The sequence below is a fragment of the Micromys minutus genome (genome assembly GCF_963924665.1).
Source record: "Micromys minutus genome assembly, chromosome: 2".
In the NCBI taxonomy this organism is placed as follows: domain Eukaryota; kingdom Metazoa; phylum Chordata; class Mammalia; order Rodentia; family Muridae; genus Micromys; species Micromys minutus.
This window is the reverse complement of record NC_137971.1, coordinates 78,489,897-78,509,212: the sequence shown is the minus strand read 5'-3', so window position 1 is coordinate 78,509,212 and position 19,316 is coordinate 78,489,897. Positions and strand designations below refer to the sequence as shown.

Sequence of the window (19,316 nt, the reverse complement as noted above, 5' to 3'; positions counted from 1 at the left end):
CAAAACTTACAAAACTCTTCTTTAAAAAACTATATTCATGTTTAATAAAACAATGCTGTTTCATTTCATTATTATAAATTAATTTGCACCAACTTAGTAATATTAAAAATGTACTTACTTACATTTTTATTTTAAGTTTCATTTTAATAGCACCAAATAAATGTGTGACTTCCAAGGCACTTCAAATACTTTATTAGTTAACAGCTCATCTGATTAAACAGAAAGGTACAATCACTAAGAAGAAATTATTTTAGGTTGTAACCTTTGCTTCATGTGCATAACTGTCTTCAGAGAAAAGGCTAGTGAATACCTCCTTCGTATTCCTTTGCTCTGCTGTAATCTACAAGACCTTTAATGCTGCACAGATTTAGAGACCGTACTTTCACTCTAAGAAATGCTAACACAATGAGCTCCTACTAAGAGCAACAAGCCTAATCAAAGGTTCACATGTGAAAAGCTCCCACATGATTTTATTTAAAATGCTCTGTCCAGGGCTGGAGAGACGGCTCAGTGGTTAAGAGCACTGACTGCTCTTCCAGAGGTCCTGACTTCAATCCCCAGCAACCACATGGTGCTTTAACAACCATCTGTAATGGGATTTGATGTGTCTGATGATACCTACAGTATACTTATATATAAATAAATCTTTTTTTTAAAAAGGGGGGGGTACTGAAGGCAGGTCCTTGGGAATAAATTTTCCCTGACTCCTTCCTGTCACGCTACTTTGGCCACCATGCTTATTCTGCCATGATAGACAATCTGAAACCATGGGCCAAAATAAATCCTTCTTCCTTTGAGCTGCTTTTGTCAAATATTCTTATCACAGTAGCAAGTAAAGTAATATCTACCATCTCATTTCATCTTTACCACAATCCTATTAATTGCATCTTATGGGTTGGGTAACTGAGGTTCCCTAACTGACCTAAAGTTCCCAGTTGTACTAGTACTAGTGACTACAAACTTTCTTCCCATAAATCCAAATTCACTTCCATATGCACATATAGCCTTTTCCATCTTCATTAGACAATAAAGCTCCTCCCTAGAAAAGTCACCTAAATCCTAAGTTTCACCTGTCTCCCAAACCTTCTGTAGACCAGGCTCTTCCATACTTCACCACTCTTCACCACACCATCTGCAAGAGCACATGACCACCAACACTCCTGTACAAGTAACTGGATTCCTTTCCTTTTAAATATCTAGTCAGGTACACACATGGAATCCTGGTTCTTAGGAGGGGGGAGGCAGGAGGATCAAAACTTGAAAGACAGGAGCTGGAGAGATGACTCTGTGGCTGGGAGCACTTACTGCTCTTCCAGAGGTCCTGAGTTCAAATCCCAGCAACCACATGGTGGCTCACAACCATCTGTAATGAGATCTGATGCCCTCTTCTGGTGCGTCTGTACTCATGTGCATAAAATAAATCAATCTTTTTTAAAAAAACAACTGAAGGACAGCCTCACCTACACAGCAGTTTGAAAAGCAGACTGGGCCACAGGAGACCCTGTCTTGCACACCCCATCTCAATCAGTAGTTGTACAGATTCTTCATAGCCAGGCTCCGCAAAACTCCTCCCTAACCTCCATTTACTTTTCAGCTCACTGAAACTTTCACTCCACCCACCTATAAAAACTGCCTTATTATCTTGTCCAGATAAGTAATAATAATATATCCCCCCACCCCCATGGGCATGTGCGTTTTAAGGGCAAGGTCTTTGCCCTGGAACCAGGCTAGCCTCAAATTCAGAGAGATCTGCCTGTCTGTGCCTTCAAGTGCTAAAATTAAAGACATGCACCACCACGTCTGACTTCATCATTTCACTCTTCTACCTAAAGCCCTATATCCATTTTTCAGTTTCCAAATGTTGTTTCTTAATGCTCTTCTGTCTGGTGTCTTGTTTGGTTTGATTCTTTAAAGTAGCTGTAGCTACAATGGCTCTGTAGTCTAAACAACCAACCTCTTTACTCACTTCCTCCTGTAACCAGCTTAGATTGTGACATAATAGCCTCACCAGGTTCCTTAATCTTGCTTATGATTTTCTTCACACCAAGATGGTAAAACCCCAAATAAATCCAATGTTCAAAGACTCACTCACAAGCATAACATTGCCAACAAACTACCAGACCTTCCATTCTCTTCTGATTCCAAAACATCCTCTTAACTCCAATCCATACAGACTCCAACCTTTGCCAAGAAGAGACATATGGCAACATATCTGCCTCAATCCTGTATCTCCCCATCTCCCCTAATTCCTCTCAATTTTTCAGGTACTTACTTTTCTTTCCAATACAGCTAAATTTTCTTCCTAAACGTGAAATTTCCTAACTTAATGTCTTTCATTTAAAAGATATGAGTAAACACACAGGCACGCAGGAGCACACTCACACACTCCATCACACCCACACACCCTGTACCACATAATCTGCCCCCCATGCCCCCCTCTGTGGCCAAGCTATCCAAGATGTCTGCACTCCCCTCACCCATTTCCTCACCCCTTCCAGCTTCTCAACTCCTACCTGATGTGACTTCTGCCCATGCCTCTGCCCTCCAAGATCTATTTTCAAGTCTCAAACCTACTCACTCTCTCAGGCTCTCACAGAACTATAAGTAGAGTTGTGAGTTTTGCCTGGAAAAAAAAAAAAGAGATGAGAAAAAAAATGGAAAACTCCCTCTTTTAAATGTCTTTATATTATGGGCTGGAGAAACAGCTTAGCTATGTTAAGAATTACTGTGCTATTTTCCCAAAGGACCAAAGTTTGGGTTCCAACACCTCTATATGACAGCTCAGAATCACCTGAAACTCCAGCTCCAAGAGACCCCCTCTTTGGGCTTCTATAGGCACTATAACTTTCATGAAAACACATATAAATGTAAGTTGATTGTTTTCATTCATAAAACAATACTTACAATCATATAAATGTATTGTAATGAACAATTGATTTGCCTTCTGATCCTCTTACAGGCTCCTTTGCCAAACCACCAATCTTTACAGACCCTTAAAGGCCTAACCTTAAGCCCTCTGGGAAGCCATCTGATTTGTACTCTTTAACCTTTGCTGACATTAATCTTTGCTGACAATGTATCATCTGTGTATCATCAACTTGCAAGTATAAGTCTCACTCTGTATATCCATTCTGAGCACCAGGCTTTCACCTTCTCAAGCTAGACACACTGGCACACATCTGCAGTCCAGCTACTTGGGAGACAGATGCAAGAAGCTAACCTGAACTCAGAAGCTAGATCCAGTCTGGGCAATATAATAAAACGTTAACTCAAAACAAAACAAAAAACCTTCAATGTCATAACACCTCAAACACAACTGAATCCTTTGTTCCCAGTATCCCCACAGAATAGCCAGTGCCATCTTCAGGTGTTTTCTAATATTATCTGTCAGACTACATATCTCATCCCCAAGACTCAGCTTCACACACACACACACACACACACACACACACACACACACACACACACACACACAGTCTCTTCCACATACTGCACAAAATAATTCTTCTAAGGCACAAAACTACTGCCACTCTCTCATCATCATCCTGTACACATTCCTTTCCAAGTTAAATCATCTACTATCTCAAGTTTTAACTTTCTGATGTCTAGACACAATTTAGCCTCTGCCCGCCTGTCTTATTAAAGACAGCACTGTCCTTATTAGCCTTTGCTCCCTCAGCCTTTCTCATTCTCTTCCCAAGCCTCACTCAACTTTCCTTTGCCAAAGTTCAGATTCCCAGAGATCCATCAATATTTGTTGTGCAGTTCAGAAAACCTAATGGTTTTTCCCTTGGTTCTTACTTACGGTACTCTACAAAGAAAGTTAAAACATCAGAAAAGCAGAGGCCTGTTAGGTACCACACTGCCTAGATAGCATATAAAATTACCTACCTGCTGTCTAAATTATGTCACTGGGGCTTTTTGTTCAACTTTGCAGTTCAGCTGCAATCTAAACTTCCTCTCCAAAACCTTCCATTAAGATCAAAATTTCTGAGCTAAGAATTTAACTCAATAGTAATGCACTTGGCACAGAAGGCATGGGAACCTTGGTTCAGTCCCCAACTATCAAACAAAACAAAGAAGAAAGAATAGCAGTATTTTCTTGGACTTTTACAAAAAGCACTGGGAGCTAAAAACTACAAAAGAGGATTGGGGAAATGACTCAGTAAGTATAGTCACTTGCAGTCAAGACTGATGGCATGAGTTCAACCCCTGACCTCAGAAGCACATGTTGGAAGGAGAAAACCAATTCCTACAAGTTGCCCTCTGATCTCTACTTCCATAACAGAAGAGGACTCAAGCAGTCACACACACACACACATACTTCCAACTCTCCTAAGAATCTATAATCTACATAGGCATGGTAGCAAATGATTTAGTTCTAGCACTCAGAAGGGAGAGGCAGATATCTAACTTAACAAGCCAACCAGAGCTACATAGAGACCCAGTCTCAAAATAAATAAATCTATAAAAAGATTACTCTAAATTGCATAATCTAAATGCTGTAGTGGTTTGAATTAATGACCTCTATCAGCTGGAGCCATATGAAAGGATTAGAAGGTTTGGACTTATTGGAGTAGGTGTGGTCTTGCTCAAAGAAGGGTGTCAATGGGGGGGTAGCCTTTGATGTTTCCAAAGCCTCCACCAGGTTCAGTTCCCCCCACCCCACCCCATGGTGTGTAATTTCAAGAAAAGAAATCCCACTACTCCTTCTTCAAACTCACACACTCATTACTTAATTTATTAGCTGTTAGTTATAGGATGGTTTCAGCTGCTCACTTGCTTAAGATGTTACCACTAACAACAGGAGACACTATTTTACATGTTCTTCCAGAAGAAGAAATGCAGCTTTTTGCTACGTGGAGAAAAGAAGGCAGAAGGGAAAAGGGGAGTTTAGAAGATGCTGGTGAATAGAAATCTATTAAGTTTTGTCTTTTAGTTTAAAGATCTAACTACAAAGATCTAATTTCACTATGGAGCATGTGTTCGGGAGGCTGTGGTAGGAGAACCAGAAAGGACATGAGATCCAGGCAGCCCATCGACACAGCAGACCTGACTCAAGAGCAAGAAATAAGGGAGGGAGGAAAAGGAGAGACAAACGGGTAAATGAGCACATGAAAACATTCAATTATCATCTATAATTAGAAAAATGCAAATCAAAACTACAAGGAAAATTTACTAACTACAATAATCTGAATTTTAAAAGTGAAAATAAAAACAAAAAAACCCCAAGGTTTTATGAGGATGTAGAGAAATTAGAGCCTTTCTGCATTGCTATGGGAATGTAAAATGCTACAGCTACTTCAGAAAACAGTTTGACCATCCTTCAAAAGGCAGAAAATGATATGTAGCCCAGCTCTCTCAAGGAATATGCCCAAAATTGAACATACATACATAAAAGCATACACAAGGTTCAACCACAACAGCTACATTAGTCAAGAGGTGGATATCTATATGTCTACTGGCAGAAAAGATGCAAGGCATCATACAACAGAATATGATTCAGCAGTAAAAAATGAAGTGCTCACACACGCAACACCTTGGGTTAATGTGAAAAACATCAGACTAAGCGACATTAGTCAGATACAAAAGGACACACTGTACAATGCTACTCGTATGATTGAACAGATTCACATGGTAGTACTGTGGCTGTCATGTACTGGATAAAAGTGAGAATGTGGAGTGACTGCTTAATGGATATAGAGCTATTCCAAACTAAAGAGAAGTGCTCAATGACTACATAACATCGTGACATCAGCAAATGGTACATTTTATATGCATTTTACCACCCCCTCAAAACCTATCACTATTTATGACATTCTAAAACCATGAAGAAGCACTGGCTAGGTGCAGAAACTGATTACAAAAGGGGACTTCTGGGAAAATAATTACAGCCTGGTTATAATAGTTACACTACTATATTCGTTTGTCAAAACCAACATCACTTCCAAAGTCATTTTAATTTTTTTCTGTATTTGCCATTAGGCTAGGGCAGCAGCTTAATAGTAAAACACTTAACAAACATGACACCCTGGGTTCAACACCTCAAAAAATTAAACTCCTTTCTTATGGTAAGAAGGTTATCAAAAAAAGCAAGATTTTTTAAAAATAATTCAACATGACATGATGTTAAGCCATTTTATAAGAAAACAGAGCCATGGCACTGGCTTAATGTCACTACACCTCCAGTGAAACAAGTTGCTGACCTGAGAAATAGTTCATAGGAAGAACTGAAGCTAAAAACCATCTGGCCAAAGCACCCAGAAAAACTTGAACCAGTAGCAGACAGGTGGTGCCAAAACCAACAATAAACAGTTACAAACTTCTAGCACAACAGCAACCTCGTCATTGACAATGCCTGAGAAATTTCTGATAGTTCACAGAGCATATTTAACATAAATATTATAATAATTACATAAGTTTTTAATAGTCTATTACCCATTTTGATAACTGAATAGTCTCACTAAATTCTCATTTGCAAACCACTCTAGGGTAATGCAAAATTAAAATTTTAAGCAGCAGTAAAGCAGCCCCAGGCTAGATGGGCTAAACATTGAGTCACAGCCTGAACTACAACATATACAGTGAGTCTCTGTCTTAAAAACAAAAGGTAAAAATAAAAAAAAAAAAAAAACAAAAAAAGTAAAAATAAATGCTATATAAAAGATGCTTTCATGTGAGACACAAAAAGAAAAAAAGGATGTGGTGCCACAAAATCATTTGCACATATGACAGATAAATGTGTAATTTGGACACGTCACTGTAGGATGAGATAAAGAATGTTCAGGATGACAGAGCTGGAGACTTGGACTTGTACATTTAAACAACAAAATCTCTTGGACTGGAAAGATGGCTCATCTGTTAACAGTATGTGCTGTTCTTCCAAAGGACCCAGGGTCGAGTCCCAGCACTCACATAGCAACTAGCAACCATCCATAATTATTTCATCTGGCTAAAGAACTCAGTAAAACTTGGACCAGTAAGAGACAGGTGCCACCAAAACCAACAATAAACAGTTATAAACTTCAAGCACAATAGCCTTGTTGTCAGAGGACATGACACCTTCTGACCTCCTTGGGTACCGAGCATGCATATGATGTACACAAGACATACACTATACACATAAAATAAGTAATTCTATAAAAGAAGTGGAGGAAGAAGGAAGAAAGAGAATCTTATCAAATTAGTATGACCATGAGAGAGGGCATACCGAAGGTCAGGAACACCAACCTTTCTAAGCAACTCATGTTTTAACATTAAGACAAGAAAAGGCATTTATTAAGCTTAGAATCTACATCAGTGGCTCTTTACAGAGTAAGACTGCCAGAAACATCTAGAGACAGTTTTCAGTTTATATATTAAAATAACCTTGGAGAAGCAACTAGAACACCTTGATTTTCTTTCTAACTTTGCCAATAAAAAAAATCATACAAAGACCATGAGTAATGTTTTAAATTAATTCAACATCTCTAGTAACACCCACAGGACACATCTCCTTAAATATTCTGGGGTAGCAAACAGGTTTCCAACCACTGTTTAAAAAAGTATTGGGAGCTGGTAAGGATACCTGCTGTCAAGACTGACGAACTAGGGCTAGAGAGACGGTTCAACGGCAGTTAGGAGCACTAGCTGCTCTTCCAGAGAACCTGGCTTCAATTCTTCATGCAAGGTAGCACATACCATTTGTAACTCCAGTTCCAGAGGGAATCCAATACCATCTTCTGGCTTCTAAGAGTGCTGGATGATACACACAGGCAAAATACCCATACACATAAAGTAATTTTTTAAAAATTTAAAAAAAAAGACCTCCCTCCCAGGACACACTTGGTGAAAGAAGCAGCTCCCACTGATCTTCATAAACATGCTGTAATGCATACAAACAAAAATTCTTAAAACTTTTTTAATTAAAAAAAAGATAAATCTCAGAAGACATAATGTTATAAATCAACTATTAAGAAAGCACACAAAATCACACTATTCTACCACATTAACTGGAGAGTCACACAGAACTTACTAAAACCCAGGAAGCAGTATCTATCAGAGCTCCAGAAAGGGAGGTAGTGGAGAATCCAGCTTTGCTCAGAAGGCAGCAGAAATACTGACATACTTAACATTTAGCTTAAAAATTAAGGAAGCTAGAAACATCTTAAAACCACCTAGTTATTTCAAACCCACAAAGTCTACAAACTCCATTTTTGTTATATTTTATACTAATCACAGTTAGTTTAAAATAACTTTTATAATTTCCTTTTACAATAAGCAGAAAACAGTATTTACATATGAAGTTCCTTTAAAAAGGCATTATTTTTTATTATTTTATTTTTATTTTTATCTTAATAAATTTATACGATTTTAAATTCTAGCAAAATCTGCCTAGTAGTGCACACACATCCTTACATTGATGATATACTACCTCAATCAATCTTATCTATGTTTAAAAGACACAAAGAATGTAAAGCTGTTCCACCCAGAATACAACTTTCCCATGACTCTGGCTCCTCCTACTACTTTAGTAAAACTCTGTACATACACTCAGGCACTAGACTAGGGAGTAAACATTCAATGATGTTCTCAAAAGAATTAGTTTCTAACTGTACAATGAAAGTTAAACAAACTACACACTGCCTATAAACCTACACAGTAACAATTTAAACCATGACCCTGCACTCCAAATGTATCCAAAGTTACAAAGATTGGATTTTTTTCCCCTAGCTTTATACTTTCAACCAGTAGCCAGTTGTTTGTTTTTAAGATTTTGTATGTATGTGACTACACTGCCTTCAGACACACCAGAAGAGGGCATCAGATCCCATTACAATTGTTGTGAGCCACTATGTGGTTGCTGGGAATTGAACTAAGGACCTTGGCAAGAGTATTCAGTGCTCTTAACCACTGAGCCATCTTTCCAGCCAGTTTGTTTTGTTTAATGTTTTGAGACAGGCTCTCCCTATGTAACCTTTGACTGGCCTGGAATTCCCTATGTAGAACAGGCTGGCCTTGCAATCAGAGATCTGACCTCCTATGTTCTGAGACAAAAAAACCTGCCACCATGACCAGCACTTGGTAGCAAGTTCTTAGAATAAATTGTAAGACATGAATGAAGAGAAAAGCAAGCAGATTCACATCTATGCTGTAATCCCTTACTAAGCAATATTAAATAAAACTGGTTTCTTGTTCAAGGACACAGACTAGGAAACTACCATCACACTACAGTGCAATCACCCCACCATATTTTATAACTAAGTAATACCAAAAAAGCCACATGCTTAGAAGAAATTTAAGTTTTGATGTCATACATCCTTTAAAAAAACAATGAGAATTTATCAAAATTTATAGCTACAAAACACATGAGTGTATGTGCATTTACATGTGTGTCTAAAATACAGTGAAAAAGATAACAAAATATTCTTTTAAAATCCAAATTTGGGGCCGGAGCGAGGGTAGCTCAACGTGGCATAAACAAGATCCTTGGTTCTATCCCCAGCACTGCCCCCTCCAAAAAAATTAATAATTGATAAATTAATTAAGACATAGCAGCTCGGGCTGGAGAGATGGCTCAGCAGCTAAGAGCACTGACTGCTCTTCCAGAGGTCTTGAGTTCAATTCCTAGCAACCACATGGTGGCTCACAACCATCTGTAATGGGATCTGATGTCCTCTTCTGTGTCTCTGAAGACAGCTTCAGTGTACTCATATACATAAAATAATTCTTTTTAAAAAAAGATAGAGCATGTGTTGCCAGATGGTGATACTTGGGCAACAAGACACAGGTGGATCTCCATTTGAGACCAGCATGGTCTTCACTGTGAGTTCCAGCACAACCAGTGCTACATTGTGAAATCCAGTCTCCGCCCACCCCACCCCACCCCCAAAAAAAAACTGATGTTAGTTCTGTGATACCAATATTCTAGCAGTAAAGAGGCAAGGTCCTAGCTATATGATGAATGTGGTTATCAGTATTAGCTTACCAGAGGTAATCTTACTTTTTGAAAGGATATAGACATCAAAATGAATGCAGCAATGCACTGTTTCAAAATCTGTTGGCTCTGGGAAGCAGGATTTTATTCCTCCAACCAAGTTCAGAACTGCCATTGCCCTGGGACATCAGCAACCTCAACCCAGTACTTAGTATTTTAGTGAATGGACGGTCTAAGCAACAGGTATAAACATAGCACACATGGGGTAAGAGACCAATGTAGAAAAGGATTTCAAAATATGAGCAAAGTGTTTTTCAAGATTAATAAAAACTATGAATTTTAATTAACATATCCTTCCTTCTATTAAGGACCTAGCTACCATAGACCATTCCTTACAGCTGTCTGACCAGTTGTTTAATTTACTGCCTCAGGCTAAAAGGCCTGCTACAAGAACAAATCCCTTCAAATGCTGTCTAAGGTAACAGGAGCTATGTTGGGGAAAAAAAAACTTGCCAACTCCAAGTTTTATGACCTATGACCAAAGTGTAACTGAAAAACACTGCATATGCACTGGCAGTGTACAGTTGATTTTTCTTTCTCTTTGTCTTTTTTTTTTTTTTTTTTTTTTTTTTTTTTTTGGCTATCATTCTCTAATTAACACACACAGACATTGTGATGGTAACATAAGGCATCCAGAGATGCTCTAACCCTATGTTTCTCACCCTTCCTAATGCTGTAACCCTTTAATACAGTTCCTCGGTTTGAGATGGCCCCAACCATAAAATTATTTTCACTGCTATTACACAAATGTAATTTTGCTGCTGTTATGAACTGAAATGTAAATATCTGATAGGCAGGATATCTGATACTCGAACCCTGTGAAAGGGTTGTTCAACTCCCAAACTCACTGAGAACTGTTGCTCTAAATTGTATATAAAAATTCTGTGCTACTTTAAAAGGTATGTCAGCATCCAAGAATTTGGATATGTGAGTGGAGTCTTGGAACCAAACCTCTCTACAGATAGCAGGGGACAACAATACTGACATTCAAATATAGAATGAAGCCAGGCATGGTGCTACATATCTTAATCCCAGGACTCGAGAGATCTCTTTGAGTCCAAAGACAGCCAGGATGGTACAGTGAGACCCTGCCTCAAAATAAAATTGTTTTAAAAGAGAGATGAGAGACTACGTACTAATTTTGATGCATCAGTAGAAAGGGGCTATAAATGCAAAACATTACTTGTATAACATTCCCATACATTAGGTTTGATTGAGAAATACAAACATGAAGATTTAGGGTAATGGTTAAGTAAGTACTATGAAGAAAACTCTTCATGTTTGTATTCCTCAATCAAGCCTAATGTTAAATGTTAAAGTCTGCACCCTTTCAACAGTGCCATAGCAGCTAGAACACTCTGGGAAAGACAAACTTCACAGCAGCTGCAGTTACCACTTTGCAGCAAGAATAGCAAAAGCAAACAACCTGTGGCAACAAGGAGACAGACAGACAGACAGACAGACAGACACAGACACACACACACACACACACACACACACACACACACACACACACAGAGGGAGGGGGGGTGATCCCCAATCTGGGTAACTGATGTGATCAATCAATGAAATCATGCTTTAGAAAAATGCCCTTTCATTTCATGGGCTGGAGAGATGGCTCAGTGGTTAAGAGCACTGGGTGCTCTTCCAGAGGTCCTGAGTTCAATTCCCAGCAACCACATGGTGGTTCACAACCATCTGTAATGAGATCTGATGCCCTCTTCTGGTGTGCCTGAAGACAGCTACAGTGTACACATACATAAATCTTTAAAAAAAAAAGAAAAAAGAAAACAAAATATAGTAAGCGAAGATATTTTGTTTAAGAATAATACTACAAATTTTCTAAACTCTGCTTTTAGGTCTTGATACAAGAGAAATTCTATCTTACTTTGTAGTTCCAAGAATACAACAAGCTTTGAGAAAAGGAAGCCAACTTCAAGTAATCAAAATGATGACAGTATGAGAAGAACTAAAACATATAGCTTATGTAACTCCATCAAGGACAGTTCAATCAATGACAGGAACTCCTCAGATCTCTTTTATGTTTTGTTTTGTTTGGGGGGGGGGGTGGTAATTAGGATGGGGAAGGGAGGAAACTCTAGCACTGTGAGAATTCAATGTTCCTAAAACACACTATGGTTACATCTGTTTCATAGGTGTGACACATCATGTTTACTAAGGTGAATTAAGTGTGGGCAAGCAGAAAGGCTCACCTAAGTGGTCACCCTTAACCAACACTAGACAACTAATGAAGGGTTTATGCTAGCCCAAGTTTCTACATATTAGGAACCGTTTTGTCTGAGCTTCAATCATGCATTATAAACAGAACATAGAATACATGACTTAGGTCCTCGGTAGTTGTCTAGACTTTCCAACTATAGTTAAAATGCACACGCTTCAAGAACCAATAGACTGAATCTTCCTAACTGAAGCCAATTTGCTGCTAGTAAGACTTCAACACCTCCTCAAACCATTCCAATTACACTTCAACTATGATCAAAGCCAGCAGTGTAGCTCCCTAATTTCATCCCCTTACTCCTCACAAGCATTCTGTTTCTAAGTAAGCAAGAGTATTTATCAGAGACAGCTCATATTTTACAGCAGCCTTTCTTTTTGGTTCTGATTTTCTCCAAGCTTACCATGAAAACTATACAGACCAATTTAATCACCCCACTGATTTTCACTAAGCTGTATACTTTCCCTCCTCTAAAGCCATTAATATAGAAATAGTTACACAACACTGTAACACACAAATCCATATGCTTTGCAATTTTTTTTATTAAAAATAGTTTCTATGATCAAATACATGTAGATAAGGCCTTAGAGTACAGTATGCTGTCATTTTTTAAAACCTTGGTTGGGATGACAGAGGTTAAGAACACTGCTCTTCTAGAGGTCCCGAGTTCAATCAATCTCATCAACCACATGGTGGCTCACAACCGTCTATAATGAGATCTGGTGCCTTCTTCTGGCCTGCAGACATACATGCAGGCAGAACCCTATATACATAATAAATAAATCTTTAAAAAAAAAGAAAGAAAGAAAAGCCTTTCTTATTTCTCACATTTTGCAAATCAAAAATATCCCTAAAAAGTGTCGATATTTATTGAGGACATATTCACACAGTTAAAACTATTTTATGATTTCTTAAGATTTAAAATAGGGACTGGAGGATGGCTCAGCAGTTAAGTGCACTAACTACTCTTGCAGAGGACTCAGGTTCAATTTCTAGCATCCACAACCATCTTTAATTACAGCCCCATACAATCCACTGTGCTCTTCTGGCCTCTGGGGACACTGCATGCACATGTTTCACAGACATACAAAACAATCACATACATTTTTTAAAATGAAATTTTTAAAATTAATCTTAAAAGTTTAAATACTAATTTGAAGTTCAGGAATGAAGAACCAACAAGATGCTCATGGGCTAAAAGCACTTGCTGTCAATAAGCATAATATAACGGCTTGCTGGTGTTCTATCCCGAACCCACATAACGGTGGATGAAGAAAACTGACTTCACAATGCTGTCCTATGACCTCCACATGCACAATGTTTCACGTTTGTCTCTCAGTCCCCCTACCCCTTCTCTCACTCACAAAGATTTTTTTAAGGAATTAAGAAGAGTAAAAACATTCAGCTTAAAGATATAATTGCCAAATGTTTTTTATAAAGGTTTTATTTGATAATGAAAATATTAAGTTCTGTTGAAAAGGAAAAAAAAGCACTCATATAATTAGTTAAAAACTCTCAATGCACTCAGGAATCTGTAATACAGAACTGATAAAAATGATAATCAGTGGAGTTTGGTGAGCTGCAGCTGTGATTCCTGATACTTGAAGGTTGAGGCAGAAGGATCACTTGAGCCCATTAGACAATACAGACCAAACAAAAATTCATGCACACTTTCTAAATTCTATTTAAAGTCCCATTCATAGTAATGGGATATGTGGTTCTTCAGTTTAATGCTTTTTGTTTTTGTTTTCTTATTATTCAATATATTACATATCTGTGGACATCAGACTGACTACAAACTCGCAAAAAAGTAGAACAAACAATTCTGGTCTCATAAACCTAATGTCAGCCAATTGAGGTGGTACACATATTTAATCCCAGCACTAGAGAGGCAAAAGCCGACAAGATCTACACTGATCTACATAGGGATTTCCAGGCCAGCCAGCCTGCCCACCTGTGTAATTCTAGCGCTGCACAAATTGATTGAGCAAGGAACATTAAGATAAACCTGAGCTATAGTAGTGAGAACCCTGTCTCCAAATTAGAAGAAACCTAACTTTTTGTTTGTTTATTTTGCTTTTTGAGACAGGGTTTCTTTGTGTAGCCCTGTTTATCCTGAAACTCAGAGTGCTGAAATTAAAAGCATGAATCGCCACTACCCTAATTAAAACCCAATTTTTCATTCCAGATATAAATATCTACCTCTAATTTCACAACAGTTCTATTTTTTGATTTTTCACATGGAGTTTTATACTCCTTAGGACTTTGATCTGGTAAAATGATACTACAAATGGTAACTAGTTCTAATACTGTTTCGTCCATTTAGATGCCTAGAGATAGAAGGGCACTATGACACATACCAGTAAGGTTGAGAGAGGAGTAGTACCTGAAGCTTGAGATCAGCTTGAGCTACAGAGTAAGACTATGTCAAAAAAAAAGGAAAGAAAGAAAGAAAGAAAGAAAGAAAGAAAGAAAGAAAGAAAGAAAGAAAGAAAAGTCTAGACAAATAGAACTTGGGCACCACAAGCTACCTCATATAATACAATACATATGTGCTAAACTCCTAAGACTTCCAAGTACAGGAATAAGGCCTATAGAATCCTTTTTTTCTTCTTCAGTATGCATAGGGATGTGTTTAGATGCCTTGAAGCCAGATTTACACAGAATTGTGAGGTACCCAAAGTGAGTACTAAGAACTGACCCATCTCTCCAGCTCCTCAAAAAAAAAAAAAAAAAAAATTTTTTTGTCTGTTTGAGACAAGGTCACACTCTGTAGCCTTCCTTGGCTGGCCATGAACTCACAGAGATCCACCTGCCTCTGCTTCTAGAGTGTAGAAATTAAAGGTGTGTATCACTACACCCAGCTCAAAAAACTTTTGAAGCATTCTGATCTCTATCGTTGATACAACTAGGTAAAATAGTTGTATTTTAAATTAAAAAATTTTCCATGTAGGTAAAATCCAGAAAATGACACACTTTGGCTAGTGGCAAAAACAGGTCTCTGTTGAGCACAAAATGGTTTGAAAGATCCCCAAAATCTTCCCAACATTTTGTCTGAGATAGTAACAGGTTGCAAGTAAATAATAAAACTAACTTCACTCATTTTTCTATTCAAGACAGTGTCTAGCTATACTTTGCTTCCCAAGTTATTGAGATTATAGGTATGTGACACCACAATACAACGCTCTTACTGAATCATTCTGTAGGACAGGACCGTGAATAAGACTACAACCAGGCAGTGGTGGAGCATGCCCTTAATCACAGCACATAGGAGGACGAGGCAGACAGATCTCTTGAGTTAGAGGACAGCTTGGACTACAGAATGAGTTCTAGGACAGCCTACACAGAGAAACCCTTGGGGGACACATGACTGACTACAAGCCCAGTGTTCTGTAAACACTCTTAAGAACTACTTCTAGTGGACTTAGTAAGCTTGCTTTTACCACAATACACAGTAGCCCACTATTCAGCCACCAAAGACACTACCTATGGATATGTATATAAGAGGGATTACTTTTAGTTTGATGGGACAAACTAGCAAACTAATATTAAAAGAAGCTGACAAGAATTGCTGCTCTTATAGGTCTGGAGAGATGGCTCAGTGGTTAAGAGCCATCTCTGCTCTTCCAGACAGAGGTCCTGAGTTCAATTCCCAGCAACTCACAGCCATCTGTAACAGGATCCGGCGTCCTCTTCTGTTATTCATGTACATTAAATAAATAAATTTTTTAAAAAGAATTGCTGCTCTTTTTTCTGTTGTTTTGAGGCAGGGTCTTGTGTGGCTCAGGCTGGCCTTGAACTCTATATGTAGCTGAAGATAACCTTGAATTTCTGATCAAATGAGAATCATCACTGCTGGAATCACTGGTATGTACTAACTACCACACCCTGGTTATGTAGCTGGGAATCAAAACCCATAGCTGCTTCATGCATTTCCAACCCAAGAATTAAGTTCTCAGTTGTCTAATTCCTTCTCACCTGCCCCTCCATAAAAATCAGAGGGGAAAAATGGTACAGAAAGGGCAAATAAGTGTTTTAAATAAAAATTATTTGAATAAAAACAAGCCTGGCAGCAGTAACGCACTTAAACTGCCAGCACCTGGGAGGTGGAAACAAGATCAAGGGGCTCATGGTTATCCTCAGCTAAACAAGATCTTTTCTCAAAAAAAAAACAAAAAAAAAAAAAAAAAACCAAAAAAAAAAAACACACACACAAAAAAAAAAAAAAAAACAGAACAAAACAAAGAGGGTCTCAAGAAAGAACTCAGCAGCATGCTGATCTTACAGTGGACTAGAGTTTGGTTCCCAGCACTCACATGACTCATAACTGCCAGTAACTTCAGTCCAGATATCTAAGTCCCTCCTCACCTGACTTCACCTGGCTCCTACACAGAAAGGTGTACATACATAAACTATGGGCACATATAAATACACATAAAATTAGTAATTTTTTTAAGATTCAAGAGCCAGCGAGATGACTCCTCAGCACTTGCTGCCAAGCCTGATGAGTTAAATTGACAGAATCCACATGGCAGAAAAAGAAAGACTCCTGTGTCTGGTTCTCTGATCACTACTCACTCATCCACTCATGGCTCACTGTGGTAGAGAAATACCCACACAGACAAAGTTTTTTTTTTTTTTTGTTTTGTTTTTTAATATTTGAATAAACTATAGTCTCTATGCACTTGAAAATACATGGAAAAAGCACTTGGGGGGGTGGGTAATCTCCATTCTGCCATTAGCCACTCATCTTTCTGAGGAGAATGACCTCAACTTTTACTACGAAAACTATGACCTACAAACGCCTGAGTTTTTTCCACTGACTATTAGCACATCAATGCTACCTTATAAAAAAAAAAACCAAGTTTTGCTATGAGGTATGTATATATTCCTGTTTCCTCTAGAATACAAGTATCTTCAGCCTTGTAAACTGCTACTCCATAAAGACAAGTGTGCACCTCATAGTAGTACTCTCTACCCAAGAATTCAATCAGAGCTCAAAGTTTCCATCCTTTCCCCACACACCCTCACTCAGCCAAGATATAAAAGCATCTGAAACATGAGCAACATTTATCAACAACCTATGTACATATTCCTTAACTGTATAAGCCATTCTGGGGTGTGTGTGTGTGTGTGTGTGTGTGTGTGTGTACATGTCATAATGCTAAAATATAGTAAACTCCACTGTTTGTTTTCTTAAGACAAAGGTTTATCTTGGCTGTCTTGGAATTCAGACCAGGCTGGCCTCCCTCAAACTCACAGAAAGCCACCTGCCTCTGCCTCCCAAGTGCTGGGATTATAAGTGTCCGCCACCATAGCCAGCTGTAGAATCCATTTTTAAATAAAAGCTCTATCTAAAGTCAAATTCAAGTTCATTTATCACCTAATGTGTTAGCTGCTTAAAATCAAACCGCACTTTTCAATAGCAGTGAAAACAAAGCATGTCAACTTGTTTTATTTATTTAACGCACAGCACAGACCTTCCTGCAAGGCAAATCAAAGCAATGATTTTGCAAACATCCTTTATAACTACTTCAAATTCTAGACTGAAGCATTCGTTTTTAAAATCACTTAGTCACAAACATCAGTTCTCAAGAGACACAATGTTTAGGAATGCACGTTAAACAAAGTTAAGTGTACCCCTATTAGCCAAAGAGCATTTTAATTTCTCTACCAACTCTTAAAATGTCTCACTAACTTCTCATAATACCCTCCACGTCCAAACTGTTCTGAAATTAGGAGGATCTACTAGAAAGCAAGACCAACACCAAAAACTGTGTGCTTTCCATTCGCGTGGCCAATTTCTGAAAAAAGGAGTATACTTCACAGAATGCATTAAGTTCTACTGAAACACAGGTTTTATATATTTAGGAAGTTCTAGGCACTGTGTTAAAGCTTAAGTAGTCTCTGAATACCTGCAGCCTTTACTGAGCAAATTAAGAATGGGAACCTACATTAAGTATAACCAGCTCATTATCAGAAAGAGCTGACTAGAAATAACTTTTCTTTCGTGTTAATGCTCTTAATATTTTAAATCCAACCAGATCCCAACTCTTCCATGCAAAAGGAAATTACTCTACTGAGAATCCAAATTCACTCCAAAGTGTTCAGGGAAATTGCTGTTCACCAGAAAAACTATTTATGTAGCTGGGGAAAACTAAAAATGCCCCAGTGCCAGATTGGGTCGATTCCATTCACAGTCTCACAATCTAATCTTTTGGTCGACTAACGTCCTGTCTAAAGTCAGAGGAAGGCCTCGGTAGGAGTTCGGAGCTTTTAAAATACATTAACACGTGGGAGTCCAGAAGGGCGCAGAGTTAAGGTGGTCTTTGGCGTGAGGACTGGACGAGGAGCGGAGGAAGTTAATGGGTAACAAGGAGGGTTCCTGGACCTGAAATCTCCACTCGGAGGTAGACGGCAGCGGGACGTTCTCCACCCAAGCTCGGAGCCAATGCTCCAGCCATCGGCTGAGGCGGACAGCCCGGCAGAGGCCTCGGCTGCCCGCGGCTTTCCTGCCGGGCCAGGCCGGGAGGGCACCCAGGAAGCCGCGCCCGGCTCCAGGGACCGCGGGCCTAGGCCGCGCCTCTAAGTCCCGCGGGCCTAGGCCTCGGCCAGCTCCAGGCGAGGCTCGACGCGGTCACCCACCTGGGTTGCCAGTCATTCCAGCTCCGCGGGTACTTGGTGCCGCCGCCGCCGCTGCTCAGCCGAGACCCCGGGGCTCTGCGGCTCATTACCTTCCCCGACACGACATGGCCAAGCGCCGCCGCCCGAAGAAGCGCGAGTCGCCGCCTGAACCGGCCGCCGCCGACACTGAGATCTGGCCCGGGGCAGAGGAGGAAGCCGCGGAGGGGGCGGCGGAGGGCGGGGGAGGCGGACGGCCGTTCCGGGTTCCGCTGGAGCCCGCAACGCAGGAGCAGGAGGCGGGAGCGGCGCGGCGAGGGGGAGGCGGAGGCAGGCGAGGCGACGTCTCTTCCAGGGCAGCGCGCGGCCCGCGACGCTGGGGCCCAGGAGGACGAGGACAGCGAGGAGGCGGTGGCGGCGGCTCCTCACGCTCACACGGCCACGGCTTCCCCGCCTCCCGGCTCCGCCCGCCGCGCCGCCGCT

The 19,316-nt window shown here is 39.7% G+C and overlaps 1 protein-coding gene across 1 annotated transcript in view; it reads right to left on the bottom strand.

Moving 5' to 3' along the window:
• Nucleotides 1–18,985, bottom strand: part of SMG1 (SMG1 nonsense mediated mRNA decay associated PI3K related kinase) — a gene marked incomplete at its 5' end in the record, with an annotated part of 98,913 nt that extends 79,928 nt beyond the window's left edge. The window contains one exon of the mRNA XM_080912416.1: nt 18,858–18,985. Coding sequence (XP_080768542.1) covers nt 18,858–18,943 — 86 coding nt within the window. The remainder of the gene's footprint in view (nt 1–18,857) is intronic.
• Nucleotides 18,986–19,316: the final 331 nt, after the last annotated feature.